We start from the raw sequence: 23,338 nt of genomic DNA on the forward strand, positions 1-23,338 counted from the left end.
GCTCATGAGAAAGCGTTGAACAACACAAATTATATCTGACTGAAACAATATAGTGTTTAAACGAAAAAAATATACAATCCGAATCAATTGTCATGGAAAATGGCAACATGATCCTCTTAAAAACGTAGAAAATTATGGCCGTTTCACTCTATTGAAAGTCGTTTGTTTCACTAGTTTACAAGGGCATAACCCCATACAGTTTACCTTCACACTTTTGTCAACTTAAGATTTCTGTTGAAAAGGGACGCGCCTGACAAAATAGTCTAGAACAAAAACAAATTTATGTGCCTTACTTTAATCCCACTTTAATCCCCCCCACCGTTAATTAAGAAGGGCGCCCTCAGAATGTAAGATGTCTACGTCAAACTAGAACTAGAGAGGGCGCCTGTCAAACTGGTCGATCGCGTAAACAAAAGTCATGAAACTTGAAAGTTGTGGATGGAACTCCTGATGAAGTTCAGCAAGAGCGAGAACGTTTTGAGAAAGAACGTTGCAACGTTGACTCACATTTTCTTCATATATCATGTCAATAAAGGTCAGTCATTGTAAAAATATTTTAAAAATATATGAATCTGGGACTGAAAATCATTTCCAATTTGGTTAAATTGAGAATCTTAATCTTGAGAATCTTCTTGAATTTCCGTAAACTTTGTCATGTTTGTACACAAACGCTGAATACTGCATTCTTTCCTTCCTTTTGTTTAGTATTTTGTGGAAAGAAGGGGGTAATCCTTACTATTAGGACACCTCTATTTTTTACAAGTTCTGTTCAAAGCTGACTTTTGCAGATGACTGTCCAGTACCAAAGTGACTTTTGCAGGCTAAAGCAGTCTTTTTTCTTCATATAAACTCATGTTAGTTGTAGTTTTGAAAGCACTTTCGGAGAAAATGTGACTTTCCTACCATGTTGTAGTTCTCACACGTGTGAAAGCCCTACATAATGTAAGCCCGAGCTGATTGGCTGCTAAAAAAAATAATTAGTCTGGTTCCCAGACCAAAAGATTCTGACTACTCCTGAATCTTTTGGTCTGGGAAAATCATCGCTCGATCATATGCGTGCACGTTTCAAGTGTCAGGTTGGCTCAGTGCGGAAAGGGCATATTTTTCATCGTTTTAGCCCCAAAAAAGACAAAATCCAGCGATGTTTGTTCTGCGCATATTTTGTGAGTATGTCATGAGGTGTGGTACGGAGTTTGGGGGCAAACTGTGCAGTGTTTCTGTGGGAAATTTCTGCATTTTGATGGACGTTTTTGTACTTAATTAGTGTTTTGTGCTGAAACCCATTTTGCGGGTTTTAGCTATGAGGCTCCACTACGTGGAGCCTCATAGTTCTAGGAGTAGCTGATTGGTACTCCTAGAACTATGTACGTGGAGCCTCATAGGCAGATTACCCCGCTAAACTGTTTGCTATACAAAACACCAACTAAGTACAAAAACGTCTAGCCCGACTGCGTCTGGCCGCACAGTAGGCTACTATCCCAAGCTCTGTAGTACGGCCCGACGCTCAATGCTTCCACACAGACTGAATTTTTTTTCCCCGCTGATGTAGCGATTTTGCTACAGATTTTGATCGAGATTATCTTCTTGTCCAGGACAGAAATATCCAAAGTTAAGGTTCCTAGTCGTAGAGGAACACATACCTTTTTAAAAAACGTTCTTTGATCCCAATATTTTGATCCATCTGGCCAAAAGACAACTTTTAGTCATCATCTTCCCCAAATATCGTCCTGAAGGGGCCGTATCATAAGTCCGACGCCTCATAGGTCCGACGCCTCATAAGTCCGAAATTTCGGACTTATGAGGCATCGGACTTATGAGGCATAAAATTTATTTATTCCGCCTCATTGGTCCGACGCCTCATAAGTCCGACGCCTCATAAGTCCGACAACGGAAAAACGAGGCGTTTAATTTGTCGGACTTACGAGGCGTCGGAGCTATGAGGCGTCGGACCTATGAGGCGTCGGACCTATGAGGCGTCGGACTTACGGGCCTTTATTTGGTTAGGGGATGCGATTCTGTCGGACCTATGAGGCGTCGGACCTATGAGGCGTCGGACTTATGAGCGGACCCCGTCCTGAAAATGTCCTCCATGCGATTTCAAAATGGTGGCCGCGTTGTAATGTATGCATTATGCGGGCGTGCTTGGGCAAGATAATGAATATGCATCATAGTTTATGACGTTTGTCGGGCGCGCGGCGCGGCTCGCCATACAAACACGAGGTCATGAACTAAATAATGCGTATTCATTATCTTGCCCAAGTGCGCCCGCATAATGCATACATTACAGCGCAGCCGCCATTTTGAAATCGCATGGGGGAGCATTTTCGGGACGATATTTGTGGAAGATGATGACTGAAAGTCGTCTTTTGGCCAGATGGATGAAAATATTGAGACCAAAGAACGTTTTTTCGAAAAGGTATGAGTTGCTCTACGACTAAGAACCTTAACTTTGGAAATTTGTGTCCTGGATGAAAAGGTCGGAGCGCGCCGTGGGGGGTACGTACTTGCACTTGTACGCATGCGCATATTATCGTTCCGCTCCTACCATACCACCGTACCCCCCGCGGCACGCTCCGAGCGATCGAAACGAAAATGACTGCGATCATTCTGCGCGCGTGCACATTTCAAGTGTCAGGTTGGCACAGTGCGGAAAGGGCATATTTTTCATCATTTTTGCCAAAAAAACGACAATACCACCGATGTTTGTTTGGTGCACATAACGTAAGTATGTCATGAGGTATTGTACAGAGTTTAGGGGCAAACTGTGCAGCGGTTCTGTGGGAAAAAGCTTGGTTGGGATGGACGTTTTTGTACTTAGTTGGTGTTTTGTATAGCAAACAGTTTAGCGGGGTAATCCTGGAGCCTCATAGTTCTAGGAGTAGCTGATTGGCTGATAAAAAAATTAATATTTTTTTAAATTTGTTAATTAGCCAATCAGCATCAGGCTTTCATTTTGTCTGGCTTGCACGTGTGTTGTGAGAAGTACAACATGCACGTTGTCTCTGATTGCCAAAAAAGATAGGAAAGTCACATTTTCTTTGAAAGTGCATTTCAAAAGTACAACATACATGAGTTAGTCTGAAGAAAAAAGATTGCCTGCAAAAGTCACTTTGGTACTGAACAGTCATTTAGAAAGTCATTTTTGAACGGAACTTGTAAAAAATAGAGGTGTCCTGAAGATAACAATAACCCAAGTCTCAGTACACAATGTACATGTAAGCCCCATCGGAGTTACAACTGCGCGTGTGCACATCACATGACAACAATGGTCTGTGGATAAACAAAGCGGAAAGACTTCCACACCCCACCTGGACATCACTTGACGCCCTTTGCAAAAAAAAAAAAAAATCCTATGAGACTCGGGTCTGAAGAATTGCAAATGTGGCCAATTTACTGGACTACCTCCGTCAATAAAGCCCACACTTGGAACAGTAAATGCTTCCATATTTCCCCGGCAAAATTTGACTTTTTAGGACATGACATTATCAGAAAAACAAGTGATGTCCATACATACATGTACAATATAATTCTTTCCTATGGCAAAAAAGAAGATGGAACTTTTGTTGGCACAAAAGTTGCAGCATAGACATCATGATCAATACAAAACATCTTAAACCATGGTGCACAAGCAACATTTTGCATCTGCTTCAAAACAAGACATTTCTTTGATTTCGTTGGTACCCTGCTATGATTTTGCATGCGTGTGGCGAGTTGTCCATCCACAGACCCTAATCGTTGTCATGTGATGTGCGCACATGCAGTTGTACGAAGGACATTTACTATTAAGTCAGGGAGCCAGACGATGCTATAACGATAGCAATTGCCGCAACAGTAGCCCCTGCATTGTTTTTAACATTTGGACATGATCTGGCGATAGTACTTACATGTACAATGTACATGGCGTTTCAAATAATTAACAACCCAACCAATTGCCAACAAAAACATCAGATTTTTTACCCTCAAAACGGCCGCAGAATTACTACATATGCCACCTGAGATACAATTACAGATTTATGATTTTAAGATCAAGATATTAAACGATACTTACAGTCTGGATGAAAGTGAAATACCATTTATGAATATCGGCTAGGGCTCCATTGCCAATATCACGCGGACATCATTTTCCAATTTTTCCTCCTTTCTTTTCCAATTTTAGTAAAGTATGGCGACAGGCGTCCAACATGACCTGATGAAGCAGGCACAGTGCTTTTGGTCAATGCTGGATGAGCTTGCAGAGACCGATGAAGATGCATACAGGAAGTTCATGGCCACAAACCTCCAAAGAGGACAGCAAGAATTGACACCGGCCAAGCCATGGATGTGCGTCAAGACCCGTATCATGGTAGGTTCACTTAGGCTGAAAATATGTGTGTGTTTACGGTAACATCCTAACAATTATCCAGGTTGGTAGGTAGGACAATTATTTTGTTTTCAACTTTCTTTATGTTTGTCTGTCAGTCTGTTTTACTTTTACTTTGGTTATTCTAGGGTACATACCCTTCACTGGTATTCTGTTTAATTAACCTGTTCAAATTGTTTAATTTATCAACACCAACAACATACCAAAAGACTCGCATAGGGGCAATTCTGTAAAATCCAACATACGTCGGACCCCATGATGTACATGTACAAGGTCGTTAAGGTGGTGGTACCTTAGTTGGGCCTGTAATTGTTTTCCACTCATTATATGTCACATTCTAGTCTCCCACGTACATATAAGAACAGGCTTCTCCTAATCTTTATCCCAATTTACGGACACATCTTTTTGTCCTTTTTGTTATAGTCTTCTTGGCTATAAAATGTTATCGTTGTTACTACACGGACCTTTGTCAGTGTACCATGGCGATGAGGACTCTCAGGATGTCGTCATGAAGTCTGAAAGTGATGATGATGCGTCACGTTCAGTGAGAACTAGAACTTTGCATTTCAAGTTCATTGATGCTTATGTGTAAAGATGAATGATAATGATTCTACATGATCCTAAATGTACACACATGTACATGTAGGTTTCTTCTACATGTACACACATACATGTACATGACAAAAGTTTCTTTCTGATCGAAGGCCAGGCGAAGTAATTTATTGCTAGAGATCGCCAATTACTAGAGATCCCCTTAAAAGAATAAAAAGGGGGGGGGGGGGGGACTGGACACCACATTATAGGGGCGCTCTTCAGGGTAAAGAAAAACATATGTCATGTTTATCAATATGTTATACTCGCTCTTACATTTTTAAAGCTTTTGTACTTTGTTTCTCCACTTTTCAATGCTATTGAATACATTTTAGTTGTTGGGTCATTCGGAAAATACCTCCAAATGCGCAGTTTTTTTCTCATCACAAAAAGGTGGGGGGGGGGATGATTCAATAGCCCATCCCCCTGGTTAAAAAGTAGGGGGGGGGATACACATATCCCCCCCCCCCCCCAGGAATTACGCCCCTGCCCATCGCCGTTTTGAAAAATGGTGCCTTTGCAAAATAAAGCAATTTTGGGGCCCAATTTCATGCGAATTTCACAGAAAATACAAGCTCACACGCCTGTGCATGGCTTCCACCCATCTTTTTTACAAACGTTCAAGTTCATGGCCCACAAAACGCTCTAACAGCAAAGAATACGAGGGCAAACAAATTGTGATTTGGCCGCTTAGACAATTCTGGGCCTACCATATTTTACAGGTCTGCACCCTTTGGGGAAAATGTAAACATTGGTTTTCTGGCTAAGTATACAACACAGTTTCCAAAAATGTATAGTTTTGCTAATCCCCACAAAATTTGAATGAAATTACAATAGATTGGGCCAAAAATAAAAATACTTCTGCTTCCAATTAAATAGGGTCGGTCGGTCAGAATTTTTTGTTTGCCAATTTTTTTAATGCTGATTGAATGGGGTATTTAATTATAAATATGCGAAGTTTGAGCCTGAACTATTTCCATTGCACTACGAATGCTTTACAAAAAAATGGCCACAAAAAGTGAATAAAACCTACCTTAAATATTGTCCACATATTTACTTTCGATAATTCTTTAATTCCATTATAAAATAATGTAAAATTCAGGTCGTGCGCACCATATGCACAACACTAGTCAAGATGGGGAACTGGCCAAATGTTTGTGTGTGATGCATGCACTGTGTGCATGTGTGGTGGGCGACAGACCTCTTTTTACGATAGAAAATTTCAGGGAAACACGCTGCATCATTTCACTTCAAATATGAGTAGTGCGATCTCAAAATGAACTCTTGAACTCGGATAATACATACATGTACACAGACAAGAGAGATCAAGTTCTGTGAGTTAACTTGCAAAAATGTTCTTTCTCCATCGGTGTTATCTTGGCATTTGTCAAATGTCGAATCCAACGATAGCCATGCACAGACTGGTAACCGCATTTTCATCATGTCTGTTAAATTGGCCCCTGCGTGGCGTGGCGCATTGAGCTAGCATTACTCACGTGTTTATCGTCACCGCGACATCAAATTGCGAAGTAGTTATCGCGAAGCAAATTTCTAAAAACAACAGAGGTTTCTTGTGAACAAAACTAGCGAATGTAAGTTAGAAAACAAATAAATACTTGACGCAAAAGGGTTGTTGAGAGGTATTTTGTGAAGACAGAAAAGACAACAAGATTTTTTTTTATTTATTCAATCATTAATTTTTAATTTTTTGGGGGATTTGCTGATAAATTTTTTAGGGTCGCAGCCTACAAATAGGGTCGATCGGGTAACCGGAATTTTTTTTTGGCCTTACCCCTGTGGTGTGTGCTGTAAGTTGTTATAACAAGCCAATCACTCATTATCAAAGAAAAACAGATTGAGTTTGCCTAGTAAAGAATTTTTCACGTAGGACAGGTGATGATGAGTACTCCATTCGAAATGAAATTAAGCACCTGCAATAGTCCCATATCGCCATTATTCCTTTTACCTGGTGTATACATACCGGTAAACATACATTATCCGTAAGCAGCGGGGCAGCACCAAATATGGGATTGTTTGTGGCAGCTTTTTCATTCGGTATTGTTGATAGAATTTGCATCAAGGTCTGTGAGAGTCAATGGTGGATGACCTGAGAATACAAACCAAATAAACGGGGTAGTGACGTTGGAATGAGGAACACTGAACTTGAATGGATTTTTCTCTGGCTCGTTGTAGTGTAGGTAAACATTTGTCGAGCACACCATTGTACAATCAACAATACATGTACAGGGGAAAGTCCAAGGTTTTGCCCTTTAATGTATAGCGTTGTGCATGTGTGTTATAATGCAGTATTGAACAAGTCCCTTTAATGTTGGGTTTGCTATTTATAACTGGGCAGACGGCGCTTTATTCCTGTAAACAATTGTATATATTCGCAACACAAAAAGTAGTGCCCGCCTTTGCCATGTTCGGGAAACATGTGTGCTAATTGGATGAGATGTTTTTGTTGATATAATTTATTATTGATCCCTTTTGAACGTTGTAAGGGGTAAATTGCACTTTTCATTATAACTACAACTATTTCATTGAGGAGTGATAATTTTACTCAGTGGGAGTGTTACATTCGCTCTCTCAATGTTTCCGTAGTTGACGTGTATCGGGGTTAACAATAGCTGAGGGTTACTGGCACTTTATTCCAGAAATTCACCTTTTCCGAAGAATGATAGGCATCTTATCTGGATGTTAAACGTAAGTGTATTGTTTATGCTTTCAGATAAAGTGCTTTAGGCCAAATGATTCGAGCATTTGGGGCATGAAAATGTGTGTTTTTCTGGCTACATTAATTTATGTAAACACGAATTGTGCATGTCATGCATATGTATGCAACCAACTCGTACCCACATTATTTGTTGCAGCATGTAGTGGCTAAAATAGAGTGAGAGCATGCTGGCTTGAGTTTTTTCATTCCTTTTTCATCTGGATTGTGCAGTGGATCCTGTAACAGTAGAGCACTATGGACAGTCATCACTGTTGCTGTTATCCAGTCACAGCCAGTTAATCTGATCATGAAACGAGCTGATCAATCCAAGATTAACTAATCCAAGACTGTTGAGAGCTTTATTTCCGAGAGGTACACACCCTCATTCCTGAGGTGGAGTTCACACCCCCTTCTTGGCAGGAGTCAACTCGCTCCTATTCCATGACATACATGTACAGTACATACATGTAGTCTGGGTATATCCAATTTAAAAATGTATTTCTCATTAACCTGTTTAATTGTTAACCAACAACACGCCAAAAGTCTCGCATTGGTACTATTTCGCAAAATCCAACGTATGTTGGATCACATGATGTACGTGTACAAGGTCGTTAAGGTGGTGGTACCTTAGTTTGGTCTGTAATTGTTTTCTTAACTCATTAGTTGTCAAATTATGATGTAGGCTATCACAATCACTTTTCCAACAGCAGCTCATTAAAGTGTCTGACATTTATGTCCAAATTTACGGAATTGCCCATGACAAAGTCCTTTTTTTTTTCAAAACATACCTTTGTTACAATGATACAAATTCAGCAAATGTTCAGTGAGGGATGCCAAACACAAACAGGTCAAGATATGAACGCGACCATGTACATTGAAATTTGAATGCACTTGCTGTGTAGTAGCCTCTTCAATGATATCCCTGTAATCCATGCACACATTTCGTTTTGTATTCTTTTAAAAGCATCTTCAAAGGTCTCATCTTTACTCCATATATCTTGTAAAGAACATCCGTCAGTTAAACATTACTTTTTTGGCCAAATTGATGAACATGATGAAAGACAAAATGGTTCATCTCAATGTTTTTTTTTCTGTATACCGATAGGCCTAGATGTATTTAGAAACTAATAATTAAAAAAATATATTTTCGCATAAAATATAAGCCTATTATCTCTGCCTTAAAAAGAAAAACTCACAGTAACACTAGCATTTTTCGTGTAAAAACAAGGTGCTGAATGACTACCCACAATCTATAATTTTAGCCACAAAAGCAGGGTTTTTTTGGACAAAAAACGCACTTACAGGTAACCATATTCCATCTTACTGCCAAATTGGTAACTCACACTCAACAGTTTGCCCCCTTTAATGTGATACCACAGATTAGCTTTTGATGCTTGTAGTTTTGAAGATGTCAATTTGTCATTTTCCGGTCATGTCCGTTTTCTCAAGGAATTACCCTTGGCCTTATTCATGTCAGTATTGGATCTGCGGGGGTGGGGGAGGGGGGTCAGTGGGTCTAAACCCCCCTTTTGGGCTGCACGAAAATGGGAAAAGCATGCAGTATTTGGACAGAAGGGCCCTTTTATAGTCAGTTGCACGATGTTCGCACGACTGAAACATTGACGCACAATCAACTTGTCGCTGTACTGTTTAAGTGTCCCCACTGTAAGATGATCTTGATTGTTCCTCTGAAAGTCCTTTTTCAATGAGAGAGTTCCCAACAAGTGTGCTGCACACAGAACTAGGCAGGTTGCTAGTGGATGTTGATGCTGTGGGTCGTGAGGTAGAGACGCAGAAGTGTCTTGGTCTTGGGTAGTCCAACTGGCTCTGTTGTCAATAGACGTAGTAGCCGTGGAAACCAATGCTGTGTTTTCCAGAAGGGGAGGATGAGCACTCCTGTCTATTTCTATCTTCTGTAAGATTCTGTCGATTAGAGAAAATGGCGGAAAACAATAAATTAGTTCATTTTCCCATGGCACTGAAAAGGCATCGCGAGTTCCTGCCTGTGGATCTGGCAGGTAAGAAATGAAAGATTTGATTTGTCAGTTTGTTCTAGAAGCAAACAGATCTATGTTCTGCACACTGCAGCCATATTCTCTCGATCAACTCTCATATTCTCTTAGTAGTTCTCTTGTTTGGGTAACTTTTGGCAAAATCATTTGATTTGTGATGGTTTCCAACTGAGGACATAGTGTCCTCTTATGTACAGTCAATTCTGTTGTTCATTGTCCTCAGTGCACACCATTGCACCCAAATGACTGTCCTTCAGAAGCACGTACAGTGTATATGTATTGTTTTTTTGTCTTGACAAGTTTAAAACTGAGTTGAAACTTCTTGTAAGTCAAAATTGATAACTTCAAATAGATTGAAAATTCTTGATCAGTATTTTTTATATAAAAAAGGGAAAGAAAACCGCAGTTAGTGTGTGAATTTTGAAGACCTTGGAGGAAAATGTTTTTTTTTACAATATAAAGGGCATTTATTTGAGGGTTAAAAAAAATGGAAATAAATGGATGCTGAGTTGTATGCGATTGTAATTTAACAAAGTGCAGCATGTACATGTAGATAGAATGCATGAACCTATCTAAGGTCCAAAACTCAAGTGTTGAGTAAACATGCACAAAGATGAACAGATGCAGACTGTACATGTATATGTGTAACTTATGCAGCCAAATTCAAGTGTCAAGTAAATATGTATGCAGATGAACAGATGCAGACTCCATGTGAATATGTAACTGATAAATACATGTATGCAGCAAAACAAAAATCCCAAGTTCTATATATAAACCATGTCACGCGACTTGATGACGATGCTGTGTTTGTCCAGTGCCATCTTTACCAAATCCGCCTCATCAAAAACTGTTCGTACTCTTTACATCAAAGTAGAAACATTTGTCGAGTGATTTTTGTGGGAATTATATAGAAGAGGTAAGAAAAAATTGTCAGTTTTTTTAAATAAGGTTAAAGGCTGGCTTACAAACGTAGGAATCACACTTTGCTTTAGACTGCAAAATGTGAAGTGTACAATGTACGTACCGGTACATGTACACAAAGTAATGCTTCAACAAAACCTACATGTAGTAATAAGAGTGGAAAGACTACGGTGATCTAAAATACATTTTGTCTATTTCAATATTTCAGAAGATAATTAAAGATGTATGTACTCTTCAAAATTTGAACAAGAATTCAAAAAAAGAAACCAGAGGTCTTTCTATGTCTGTTTAAAATCAGAACATATAGGTTTCTGCTCTCCGCATTATGATTTTTTATGAGGTTTTTTGGCAATGCGTAGTCATGTTATTGATAATTTCATGTATTAAATGCGTACACACTTTAAAGTTTTGCTTGTAGCCACAACAAAAGTTTAAACATTTATTAAGAATCAGTTGATGAGGTCATCTTTACGTCATTTCGAATTTTGCATACTAGTAATATTATCTGCCTTCCACCAAGTTTCATGACGATAAGATCTAAGAGTGCCCTGATATGTGTTTTAAAAAATAAAATTTTTAAATGATATCATGATGGCATCACACATTTTTGTGCAAATATTTATGACAGTACAAACCTATTACAAACAGAATTTTGAATTGTGTTGGTGAGATACATTGTATTATATATGGCGATAATCTTCAAAATTTCAGAAATGTATGATGAGCTTAAAAACACTGGCACAGTTTGTCTAACCACAAAAAAATATCTCAGTACTCAATTCAATCCAGAAATTATAGTTCAAAGTATTTTTCAACTTTTAATCGCTTGTAATTTGATGCCCGATGACGTCATGATGCTTTTTCCGCTCATTCTCGGACGCAAGGGTTCATTTTCTACAAACTTTTACCTTCATCCCTTGACCCGTTTCAAAGAAGGTGATTTTCATTTGATTTTGAGGACTGTCTATAACAATTTACATACTGTATATTTTTTAATTCACCTACTGTACATTGTGTATGTTTGAACTTTGCCTTTGCCAATCAAATACGTTTGTCGATGTAAAAGTCTATCAGATAACAAAGTACAAGCATGGATTGTACATTTGGTTCATGAGTTATAAGTAAATGAAAATCAGCATATTCTTCCTAATGATGTCACAATGAAGTTACTGTAGTAAATGTGCAAGGATGTGACTGCAGTGCTTGAGTTTCTATACGGAGAGAATTAGTACGGCAGATAGGTGATGGGTTTGCAAGTGCCTTTGATGATACAAGCATGGCATTTGATTGGCACACAGTCAGAGTATGTCTTAAGAAAGATATTTGGCTATAGGACCATCGCAGATTTGCCCTTTAAAAAAGGACAAATCTGCGATGGCCTTATAACATGTATAGCCAAATATCTTACTTTAGCACCCTGACTGTGTGCCAAATGCCATGCTTGTATCATCAAAGGCACAATTCCCCCAAATAGTTTCCGTATCTGCCCCACTAGATGGGGCGTTGCAGTCAACTCATAATAAGATCAAGGACCTCTCTGAAAAAGTGAATTCAAGATTTGCAATATTGAGGGATTACATTATTGAGAGAATTGCATAAATTGTGACTTTTGTCATTACGTAAAGAATTTGCATTTGAAATTCAAGGTGGTTAGCCTCACCAATCAGTTCCTTGGAATCGCCCTTGGGTTAGTAAAAGCCATCTGTAAAAGTGTAGTGTTTAGATAACAAAAACCTCTCACATGTAGCTCACTTATAGTTCACGCTTGTAACTTTTTTTTTAAGGAAGTTGACAAGAACAGAAATGGCAGAGTTTGGCTTTGATGATATTTACAAGATCGCTGGAATGGTTGGAGGAATTGGCGGCTTTCTGGTGGCCCTGTTGACAATGGGTTTTGTAATACGTAAGTGATGTTCTTACTGGTATAATCTCAGGATGGAACGTTATTGCCTTTCCATATTGTTCACTTGTTGACTCCCCTGGCCTCCCCCCCCCCCCCCTCCGAAGTGAATTCATGGCACGTCTGTAATCGTATAGGGTTGGAGAAGGAATGGAAATCTTCCCAAACCCTTTTGCCTTGAAACCAGATAATCAAATCGACACAAGATATTACAAGAAATAATATTGACACATGAAATTTCATGATTTCATGCAATTTAGTTTTGTCGTCTGCTGCACATTTTGTACATTTTTCTGATTTCATAATAAAACCGAGCTTTAATGTTCAATCAGTCATACCTGGCAAAATGGTCACTTTGATTATTAGACAGTGTAGTAGTTCACCGACAGTGTTGGTCTTGGAGCAAGACGTTCTTAATTCAGGATACTGAGACGGTACAGCCTTTGTACCGCGCATCACCACAAACCTGACTAGGGCAGCAAACCGCTCGCAAAGACGTTAATGGAAATCCTTTGCATGGCTTGTTAGTATTTGCGTAGCGCCCACTTTGGTAAATCGCTGCACAATTTGTTTCCCTGAAATACGAGATCCTTGAAAAGTAATGACACTTTTTTGTATTGTCATTGCAGATCAATACATTGAGAAACATCGCAGTCAACGCGAAGGTAAGGGGATATTTGGTATTTCAAAACGAAAAAAATATTAATGGAAATTGAAATATTAAAGAAAAATAACAGCTTTGCAGTTGAAACCTCTCAGCCGGAGTCAAGTTATCATCCAGAAACCATTGACCTTTAACTCACCACGGTGATCTTGACCTTTGACTGTTTGACCCCAAAACCAATCCCAACTTGCCTGTACCCAAGGGCAGCTTCCTACCGAAGTTAGACCCAAAATCTCATTTCTAACTCAACTTATCATTTGGAAACCATTAACCTTGGAGGTGACGTCATAGGACCATTGATGACGTCATCATGACATCACTTGTCTAGGGTTGGGCTCTATGTCTATGCGTAGTTTAAAGGCAATCTGATTGCAATTTATGTCAAATGTTGGTAGTAGAAGAAAATGTAAAAGGTTTAAAAATTAATTTAAAAAATCAGGTCAATGACGTCATCATGATGACTTCTGTATGCACATTAGTAACAGTATCTACTGTACGTACCCACAAAGTTTCAGTGATTTTGCCCTGTCAATTCAATCCTACAATATGTGTAAAGATTTCTTACCACCTCAACAAATTGTCTCTTTTAACTTAAGGCCCAAACAAAAAGTCTCCGTTTTCTGGTCTGCGCGTAGCCATGCGGGTCGGCAAGTTAAAAAGTTATTTTTCAATGTAAGATGATGTCTCAAAACTGCCATACTCAGTGGTTTGATTGGAATCCTGCTGCTGCACAATTTTAATGTGTTTTTAGATTGGGTTACAATTGAGTGCAAGCTTTATGTGGCCTCTCTGGGCTTCTATGTATTTTGCACTAAATCAAGTCGGGCAACATTTGCTGACGGTTTTGCAATTTCGTAATTGTGCGCCTGGAAGCCAGACTGTGGAAGCTATGGTCGTGTATCTGGAACATGTCAACGCTTTTTAATGAGTGCAATATGTAAGGGAGCAGACTAATGACCAGCCTGGCAGCTCATGCACAATGTCGATGTCGCTGTATGGTCTGACGTTACTGTTTTCTCTGATTTTTGTCTTGACTATCCAAATTTCCCAAGCAATGTTCGTGGCGATCGAGATCGTAAGTGGGTGCAGATTTCTCAAGCCTTATGGCCTTACTGAGGTCACCTCAAGCGCAACTCTGAAGGATATTTTTTAGAGTTTTAAGGGGATTGAAGCGTCATCTGCAACATCAGCCGACATATGAAGAAAAAAAAATTGGGAAAAAAAAACGTTTCGCCGCACTACTTTTGGGACAAGCTCCATACCAGAAACCGGAGACTTTTCTTTTTTGGCCTAAGATATGCTTAGAAGTACGATTAGTACCAGTGTTGCACAAAACGGTTCGCTAACAGTTCACTCCCGCAAATTGTTGAAATTTTGAATTCTTTGTAACCAATTTTATTCTCATTCTTTTTAATAGTTTGCCCACATACTTGTAAATATTTTTATTTTAATGTAAGTATTTTAATATTTGGTTTTTGTTTTACTATCTCTGTTTTTTAAAATTCATATATGATTTTCACACGTACAAATTTAAGTTTTTAAATGTGAGACATGTTTTTAATCAACCATTGATACATTGGAGAGTTGATAGCTTCTGATTGGTCGAGACTCGATCATGTGGGGGTGTATTAACATGTGATGTAAAGACCGGCTTAAAAACAAGCGTTGATCCAGCATTATGTAAGCCAATGATTGGCCAAATATGCAACAGTCTTTCTGCAAACTTTTTATAATACAGCAGTACACATGCACTCAACCACCATCGTGTGAAGACTTCCACGCGCCGATGCATCACATATGCTATACACGGGCGCGGGCGCATAATAAGTCTTAACACGACATGTTCATATACTAAGGATGTTTACAACGAAAGCACGGATCTGTGATTTATTTTTCAGTAAACACGTCTCCCATGGACATATTTACTGTTTTTAAAATGAGCATCTTTGTAATTTTGGACACAAGGAGTATGTAAACTAAGTTTTAGCTTCCTCCGTCAGGTGAAACTAAAAATATGAAACAAACATTGTTGTAATTTTGTTCGCTATGGCAGCAGAAGTTCACACCGTGGACATCAGTTGTAATGCAATGAACTACATGTATGTGGTCCACCCTGGGCCGGTAAGGGTGATATTAATAATGAAGAGACAGGGTATCATGCATAAAACTAAAATATGGCCCCTGAACATGAACACATAAAGTCTGGAAATATCGCCGAAAGGAAAGTCACAAATTCAGAGCATTTTACATGTAACTGTTTATTTTGGCTCGGTCGATTAACAGCGGCCATCCCCCAACCTGGTCATTATCACCAGGTGAAGACCGGTCCTCACACTGTTATACCCTAATTATTGAATTGAAGTGAATTGAAGGATATTTTAATTCTTGCTTTGATTGGAGATAACCTACAAAGAAGTGGAGCCAGCATAGGAAGCATGGGCACAATCAGCGGTAGCCACGACCCTATCATTGTTGGTGCAAGTGGAGTTAATATCACTTACAACTCGCCGTTGAAGGGGCCAGGTAAATATAATCTTGTTCGATACGATAAAGTTGTTTTATATCTTAAATAAAGTGTTAATGTATTGGGGGGGGACAGGGGAAGGATGGTGTACCGTTTGAGCATATTATGTGTTGAACATAGTTCCATGACTTATTTAGCTGTTCTTGTAGTTCTCCAGACATAAGACTTTAATATATTGTGGCGGTCTCGTGTCGACGATGCCTTGGATATTGCTCTCTGCCAACCCGACGAGCGGCTATGGGGAAGGCCAGGGGAACAGGTCCGTTTGGGGGCAGTCTACCGCCAGGCGCTCAGGGAACACACTCACTCGCGCTCTCACGCAAACCTCACGAACACACTCGGGGAAGGGTTAACGTCCAATGAATAGATCAGACACTCGGGTATTTAGGGCTTCACTGCTTTATTATAACTACTTGGAGACCCAATAAGATGCGTCCTACTTAGGTGTGTCCTACTTAGGTGTGTCCTACTTAGGTGTGTCCTGCTCAATTGTAAGAATTGGCCCCTTTCCAATAATCGTCAAGAACTGGAATGCTTCCCGTACCAACCAGATTTCCTAATCCCTACACTCACCGGAATTAGTGCTCTTCCTGAGTGAGAGACTGACCACAGCTGTACTACACATGCTCCAGCAACTCCAAGTCTCTGAGCGGGAACTGTGCTACGCTTCGCGCCATAATTAACAGCTATAGCACACAACGTGAGCAGTGCAATGGGAGAGTGCAATCCATGGACGAGTGAAATGGAAGAGAGTAAGTGCGCGCGCGACACGCGCTTATATAACCGCGCTGGGTACCAACCAGCCACGCTACTCGCGCGCTGTACAACGGACAGAAGTCCGCGTACCAACCAACTAAACTACGGTGAACCTAGCGCGCCAATATTAACTGTTCCGCTACACAGCCGCGCCCCAGGTTTGGTCAGTCCCTTGACCTTAAAAACTGGTAACAATAAAGGAACAGTTATAAAAACTATAACTCCTAACAAGGTGCTCTGCCACCTTTGGCTAACTTAAATAAAGTTTAACTTAATAACAGTCAAAAAATGTCTCATCTGGAATCCTTGTACAAAATAATTTGCTGACCTACTCAGGTCCTTATACAAAATAATGGTTCGACCTACCTAGGTCCTTATACAAAACTCTCCTTTAGTTTACAAGAAACCAAAACTTTATCAAAACGAAACTTTATATAAAACAGTTCAAAATGCCTCTTCTATTACAAACTTGAACAAGTGTTTAACAAATGTTACCAAAAAAGATCCTCAACAGTTCAACAAACAGTTCAACAAAGCCTCTTTAGGTAGACGTTATCCTTATAGCTTCTATAGGATCCTGTGCAACTCCAGCCAGGAAGTCCACGTCGTAGGTGCGCTGTAGTTTGTCCTTGGTCACTTTGTTGCCTTCATGGTACACCTGTCGTGTAGTAGTCTCCATCACGCGGTTGACTCTACCCATCATGGCACCGATGAGATCCTCATCCGAATAAGGTGTGCCGACTGAATCACCATCGGTCTTCATCAACCTGCATAGGCGACCTTCTCCCTGTGATGTTGGACTTGGTGAGGTTTGTTGCTCTGTCGACCTCTTTGCCTTTAGGTGTCTCAAGTAAACGACATCATACTCACGTGTCGTCGAGCCTTGGAGTGTCTTGTCTCCATCTCTGTACAGGTAGGTTTCCTTAACCTTCTTGATCCGGACTGCCTGTCCCGGTAGCAGCCTGTCTAGGTGCAGTGGTGTTGACATGATTGGAATGTTCTCTCCCCCCTTAGCAGTGGTTTCCTGACCATCGCGTCGTTTGGCCTCATCCCTCATCAACTCTATCATCGCTCGCGGCTTCCCTCTCGGCGGCATGCCTGGCTCCTCATGGCTGTGGGGCTCCTCTAAATCCATCATCAGCGGAGGGGTAGGCGACAGTGTGATCTCTGGGAGCTCTCCACTCCCGCTGTCACCTAAGATTGCTGCTATTTCCAGCTCCACAGCAACATCTGGTACTTCAACTACTTCCGGCCCCTTCGCTTCTCCTTTCGCCCCCATCTCTGGTGCTACGTTTAAAGCTGACGGCGTCTGAAGAGTAGAGCTCGGCCTTGGCTCATCAGGCTCATCGCGAACACTGGTACTGCTTCGTACCTCCTCCTCCTCGGGTGCACGTGAAACTGTCGATGGCGCCTTCTTCTCTTTGGGACGCTTCCTAGTCACTTCTTCCTCACCTTTCTTGTCCCGGCTACGCTTCTTTGTAGCGGCAGTAGGTCCACTCTCGCTCCGTCCAGCAGAACGCGACTTGACCTCTGGTTGGGAACCTGGTTCACCCTGTTTACCTTTAGGTGACTTTTTGCCTCCTAGGCGATGCCTTTCTGCCTCGCTCCTGGTACGCGCCTCACGCTCCCTGTCCTCATAGGACTCAGCCTTGATCCCATTTACCTCAGCCAGGCAGGACGGATGACAATCTTTATAATGATTCAGGAGATTATCCCGCCGATTGTTCTTGTGTGAACACTGCCGGCACCAATAAAACACTCGTGGCCCATGCTCCACTGTCAGATGTCAGTCCAGACTCCTCCGATGTAGAAACACACTGTGGCATCTCGGACAGTCTATTGTCTTCGCCTCGTCTAGGTCCAGTGGAGTCCTCTTTGCTTGCGAGTCTCGACCCATGTTTATCTCCTGACAAATGATGAAAAGAAATGAATCTCGTTAGTGTCTCATGACTAGTTAAGGAAATGGCTCGGGCATTCTGTAGCACGCTCACACACGCATTCAGTCAAACGCATGGGTTCCCCTCACAGCCTGGCCTGTATAGGTTCATGCCCCCGGCTGTTCCCGCACAACCTTACAAATAGCGTTGTGGCCTTCGCCTGTGTCTAGGTGGGTTTCTTCTCCCCGCAGGCGTAGGTGTCCTGTCCTGGTCTCTATGTGTCGTTACTGTAACATCGTTTCCCTAGGTGTATCTTGCGTCTCTCCATCCATGTCTTGTGATTCTCCGACTAACTCCGCAGGTACATCAAATCGGATGTCTTCTTGATCTTGAGCTTCTGCAACGGTCTCTTCATCTTGTCTCGGCGGTTGACAGGGCGACTCTGCCGTCCATGGTTTTAGCGGCCGACCTTGGTAAGGTTTAAGTCGATCAAAGTGGACGACCTTTTTCCTACCTCTTGGCTTTTGCTGAATTCTTTACGTGACATCTGATAGCTTTTGCAGTATCAGGTAGGGCCCTTCCCATCGTCGTTGTAACTTTGGCGATAGGCCCTTTGTCTTGCTTGGGTTGTGTAGCCACACGAATTCTCCTGTCTTCAGTTTGGCTCCTATCGTTTTCTGATCGTAGCACTTCTTCTGTCTCCTTGCACTACATTTGAGTACTTCCCTTGCCCGCTCGTGGGCTAACTGCATATCTTCTCTCAATTGAAGAGCATAGTCTGTTTCTTCGCTAACTTCACCATCCTTTGCAGTAACTCGAGTAGTCAAATCGAGCGGCAGGTACAATTCTCTGCCTAACATGAGCATGTTAGGTGTCTCACCGGTTGACTCATGAGGCGTTGAACGGTAGGCGAATGTAGCTAGCATCACCTTCTGGTCCCAATCACGTTGCCGTTTGTGAGGATCAATCATAAGGGAGACCATACTCAACAAAGTCCTGTTAAAACGTTCAATCATCCCGTCGGATTTCGGGTTATACATTTTCGGGTATAGACATTCGATTCAAAATTCCGCCCCTGGTCCGAGTGTAACTCTGTCGGAACGCCAAATCTGCTCACAAATTCCGATACAAACTTCTGGGCCACAGTCTCTGCTTTCTGATCCGGGATCGGGTATGCTTCGACCCATTTACTGAGGTAGTCTCCTACTACCAGCACGTATCGATTACCTCACTCTGTCTCAGGGAGCGGTCCAAGTATGTCGAGTGCCACTCGCTGCATCGGGGCGCCTACAGCATACTGCTGCAACGGTGCTCTTCTTGTTCTTGCAGGTGACTTCTTTGTTGCGCACAGGTTGCATTGTCTCACGGAAGACCTTACATCAGCGCTCAACCCGACCCAATAAAACCTATGGCGCACCTTCGCCAATGTTTTCCTCTGTCCCAAGTGACCTCCAGTCTCACCACCATGGAGTTCCTGTACAATCTCTTCACGGTGTGGCTTGGGTATGATGACTTGATACTCGATTACGTGGCCTTCATCGGATTCCCATCTCCTACATAGGAGTCCGTCTCTAACTTCAAGTTGGTCCCAAAGCAACCAGTACGTCTTCACTGCAGGCGATGCTGGCGTCATTTCTGCCCATGCTGGCCTCTCACCAGAACCAAGTTTCGCCTTCAGAATCCAACCTAGTGTCTGATCCTCCTGCTGGGCCTTTCCCAATAACTCCTGTGTCACTGTAGGTTCCATAGCCACGATTCGCACCGTAGGTGAATTTCCTTCTTTTGAAGTCTTCATTGTCTCTTTCTCCTCATGCCCCTGCTGCCAACTCTTTGCCCTCTCGGCCACATTGAGTACATGGTCGCCTCGAAAGCCCATCTGCGTTCCCGTGGGACCTTCCAGCACGATGAACTATGGTGAAATCATATTCGCTCACCACCTGCAACCAACGGGCGATCTGTCCCTGTGGGTCACGAAAGTTTAACAGCCATCGGAGTGCTCCATGGTCCGTCCGGATGGTGATTTTTCTCCCGTACACGTAGGAACGAAATTGTTTCAGGAATACAACTACGGCGAGAAGCTCCCTACGTGTTACACAATAATTTCTTTCTGGCTTGCTAAGGACTCTGCTACCGTATGCAATAACCCTTTCCTGACCATCGACGACCTGTGAAAGGACAGCGCCTATACCGACGTTGCTCGCATCTGTGTCGAGTACATAATGTTCCTCTGGACTGGGATACGCTAAGATAGGTGCTTCCTGTAGAAGTTTCTTCAGCATTTGAAACGCATTCTCGGTCTGGTCGTCCCATTCGAACTGTCTCCCCTTTTCTCTCAGGCGGTGCAGTGGCCGAGCTATGTCGGCGAACCCTTTCACAAAATGCCTGTAGTATGACGCTAGACCTAAAAAGCTCTGCACCTCAGTAACTGGTGTAAGTGTAGGCCACTCACGCACTGCCCTGATCTTCTCTGGATCTGTCGCTATGCCTTGACTAGACACAATGTGTCCAAGGTACAAGACCTGCCTCCGAAACAGTTCACACTTCTTCGGCTTTAACTTCAAACCAGCATCGCGTAGGCGTTGGAACACCACCTTCAAGCGTCTCAGTTTATCCTCCACTGTCTTGGCAAATATGATAATGTCGTCGAAGTACACCAGTAGAATGTCCCACTGTAGGCCTGCAAGCACTTGCTCCATCAGCCTCTCAAAGGTCGAGGGCGCATTGCAGAGGCCGAATGGCATAACTCGCCAACAGTAGAGACCTCCCCGTACGACAAATGCCGACTTCTGCCGCGCCTCGTCGTCTAACTCCACCTGCCAATATCCTGCAGCTAGGTCCAAAGTGGAGAACCACTTCGCGCCTTCCAAGGTATCCAATGAGTCGTCGATGCGCGGTATCGGATACGCATCCTTTATCGTCAGAGAATTTAGGCGGCGGTAATCTATACAAAACCTCCTCGTCCCGTCCTTTTTCTTTACAAGTACAACATTTGCGGCCCAATGACTGTCACATGGCTCGATTCTTCCATCTTCAAGAAGACTTTTCACCTGTCGGGTTATTTCTTCTTGCTCCACGGTCGGATATCTTCTGGGCCTTTGCTTTACAGGCACTGCATCACCGGTATTGATGTGGTGCTTGACCCAGTCTGTACGGCCTATGTCCCGATCTCCCTTAGAGAAGACGTCTTGGTAGTCCCTCAATAACTTCGCGTTATCACTATGGTGCTCCTGATCAACCTCCGTCTTACACCGATTAAACAGATCAACAAGGTGCTCGGGCACATCTAGTCGGGCCGCTTTTTGTGACTCCACATCTCGTGTGCTTTCAATCTCCTTCTCACCTACAGGTGTGAGGTAACCCGCCATAGTTCCCCTATGAACTACACACTCTCTCTTGCCTGGATTGAAAACTCTAACCGGTAACACCTCTTGATCAGCATCAACTACTGCTCGGGCAATGATCATCCCCTTGTTCGCAATCTCGCTGCGGTCGACTGGCTCTAGAATTCCAAGACCGTTATGCTTCGCTTTTCCACTAACATGTCCCTGCAAGATTGCCTCATGTCCAGGTGGCACTCTGGTCGTCCGTCCAACGACTATCCTCGCACAGAATGCTGCTCCATAATCATCGCTGCATTTCACCCTTTCTCCATTTACTGTGAGCTCAAGTGTCCTAAAGTTGAGTGACCCGCATGTTGGGTACAAAAAATCCATACCCAGGATTCCATCCATAGAGTGTAAATTTCCGAAGGTCGCGTACACTGGATGTGTCGTTCTTCCCACCTGTAACTCCACCCAGACGCTACCTAACGTCACTATCCGCGAACCATCAGCATTTTTAATGCACGAACCCTCATTAGAAAGATGAGGCCTATTCTCAGGTGAGATCTTGTGGTAGAGAGTAGATGACAGAAACGTGTCTGTTGCCCCGGTGTCCACCAGAAGCTTCGCCTGCTGTCCCCTCACCACTGCTGGTACAAACATGCCCCTTTTCACTCTTTCTGCTGTTGCAATTGAATTGGTAATTACATGACCCTTGTCTACTGGTTTGTCTCGTGGAAGACGGTCTTGTGGCCCTCTTGTCCTCCCAGCTTTCCCTCGGGCCCTGGGGTCAGCTGCGATCCGTTTCCCGACCCGTGTCTCTTTGCTGGCGGCCATTTACAGTCACGAGCGAAATGTCCTTTCCTCTCGCACTTGAAGCACACAATGTCCTCTCTAGGTCGTCTCCTGAAGGAGGTACTCGGAACGCCTTCTTTCATGTTTGGCTTGTCGTTCCATGCACCTGTAGGTCTCCCTTGCACCAGGTTAGCCACCCATGCTTTTGTCTCTTCTTGAGCTCTTTGTATGGCCTCTGCCATCCGTTTCTGGCTATTTCTTACGAAATCTTCCAGCTTTTCCACCGAAGAGTCATTTTGTCCCTCTAGTACTCGTACTTGCTTTGGGTTGCGATTGGGCCTCTGTTGTTCCACCTTGAGGAAACTCTCTGTCGCCATTGCTGCCCTTATAGCCTCATCGAGTGTCTTTGGCTGTGTCCTGAAGATTCCTTCACGGATGGCCTGGTCCTCTATCGCGTCCGAAAAGTGACCTCTCGCTAGGCGATCCTTCCCTTCGTCTGCTATCTCAGGATATGCCAGCGTGGTCAACTCCCTGATTGACTGACCTAGCTCCCTCAGTGTTTCCTTTGGTCCCTGTCGTCTGCAACGCAGCTCCATCAAGTGGTTTTCCGACAATTGGCCCGGTCCGAATCTCCTCTCCAGCCTGTCTTTTAATTCTTTATACGTCATCGTTTGACTACCATCCGGACTGTTTGATAGCACCTTCACCGCTATCCCCTGCAAGCTCGCAGCCAAGAAGACTTTAGCTTGTTCGTCCGTCCACCCGTTAGCGAGTTTGCACGCTTCAAAATGCTGCCAAAAATCCCTCCATACAGTCTTGCCGTTGTACCGATCTGGTACGATATTAGGTCGCTTCAACTCTGCAGGCGAACGGCCTTCTCTCTTCAATTCAACCACCGGCTC

The 23,338-nt window shown here is 42.7% G+C and overlaps 1 protein-coding gene and 1 long non-coding RNA gene across 2 annotated transcripts; one reads left to right on the forward strand and one right to left on the reverse strand.

The window, feature by feature from the left end:
* The first annotated feature begins 409 nt into the window (after positions 1–409).
* On the forward strand, positions 410–12,401 carry LOC119732867. The gene is made up of 3 exons (XR_005271612.1): positions 410–535; positions 4,157–4,342; positions 12,385–12,401. It is a non-coding gene; the product is annotated as an uncharacterized LOC119732867 (long non-coding RNA).
* Positions 12,402–18,857: 6,456 nt separating this feature from the next.
* On the reverse strand, positions 18,858–19,361 carry LOC119732841. Its single transcript, XM_038206444.1, has one exon. It carries the CDS (start codon positions 19,359–19,361, stop codon positions 18,858–18,860), a length of 504 nt encoding a protein of 167 aa, XP_038062372.1.
* Positions 19,362–23,338: the final 3,977 nt, after the last annotated feature.

The sequence above is a fragment of the Patiria miniata genome, unplaced genomic scaffold, assembly GCF_015706575.1.
Source record: "Patiria miniata isolate m_02_andy unplaced genomic scaffold, ASM1570657v1 HiC_scaffold_25, whole genome shotgun sequence".
Lineage (NCBI taxonomy): Eukaryota > Metazoa > Echinodermata > Asteroidea > Valvatida > Asterinidae > Patiria > Patiria miniata.

Bases quoted from the DNA above. Each gene is read 5' to 3' on its own strand.
- LOC119732841 (XM_038206444.1), bottom strand. From the start codon at position 19,361: ATGTATAACCCGAAATCCGACGGGATGATTGAACGTTTTAACAGGACT.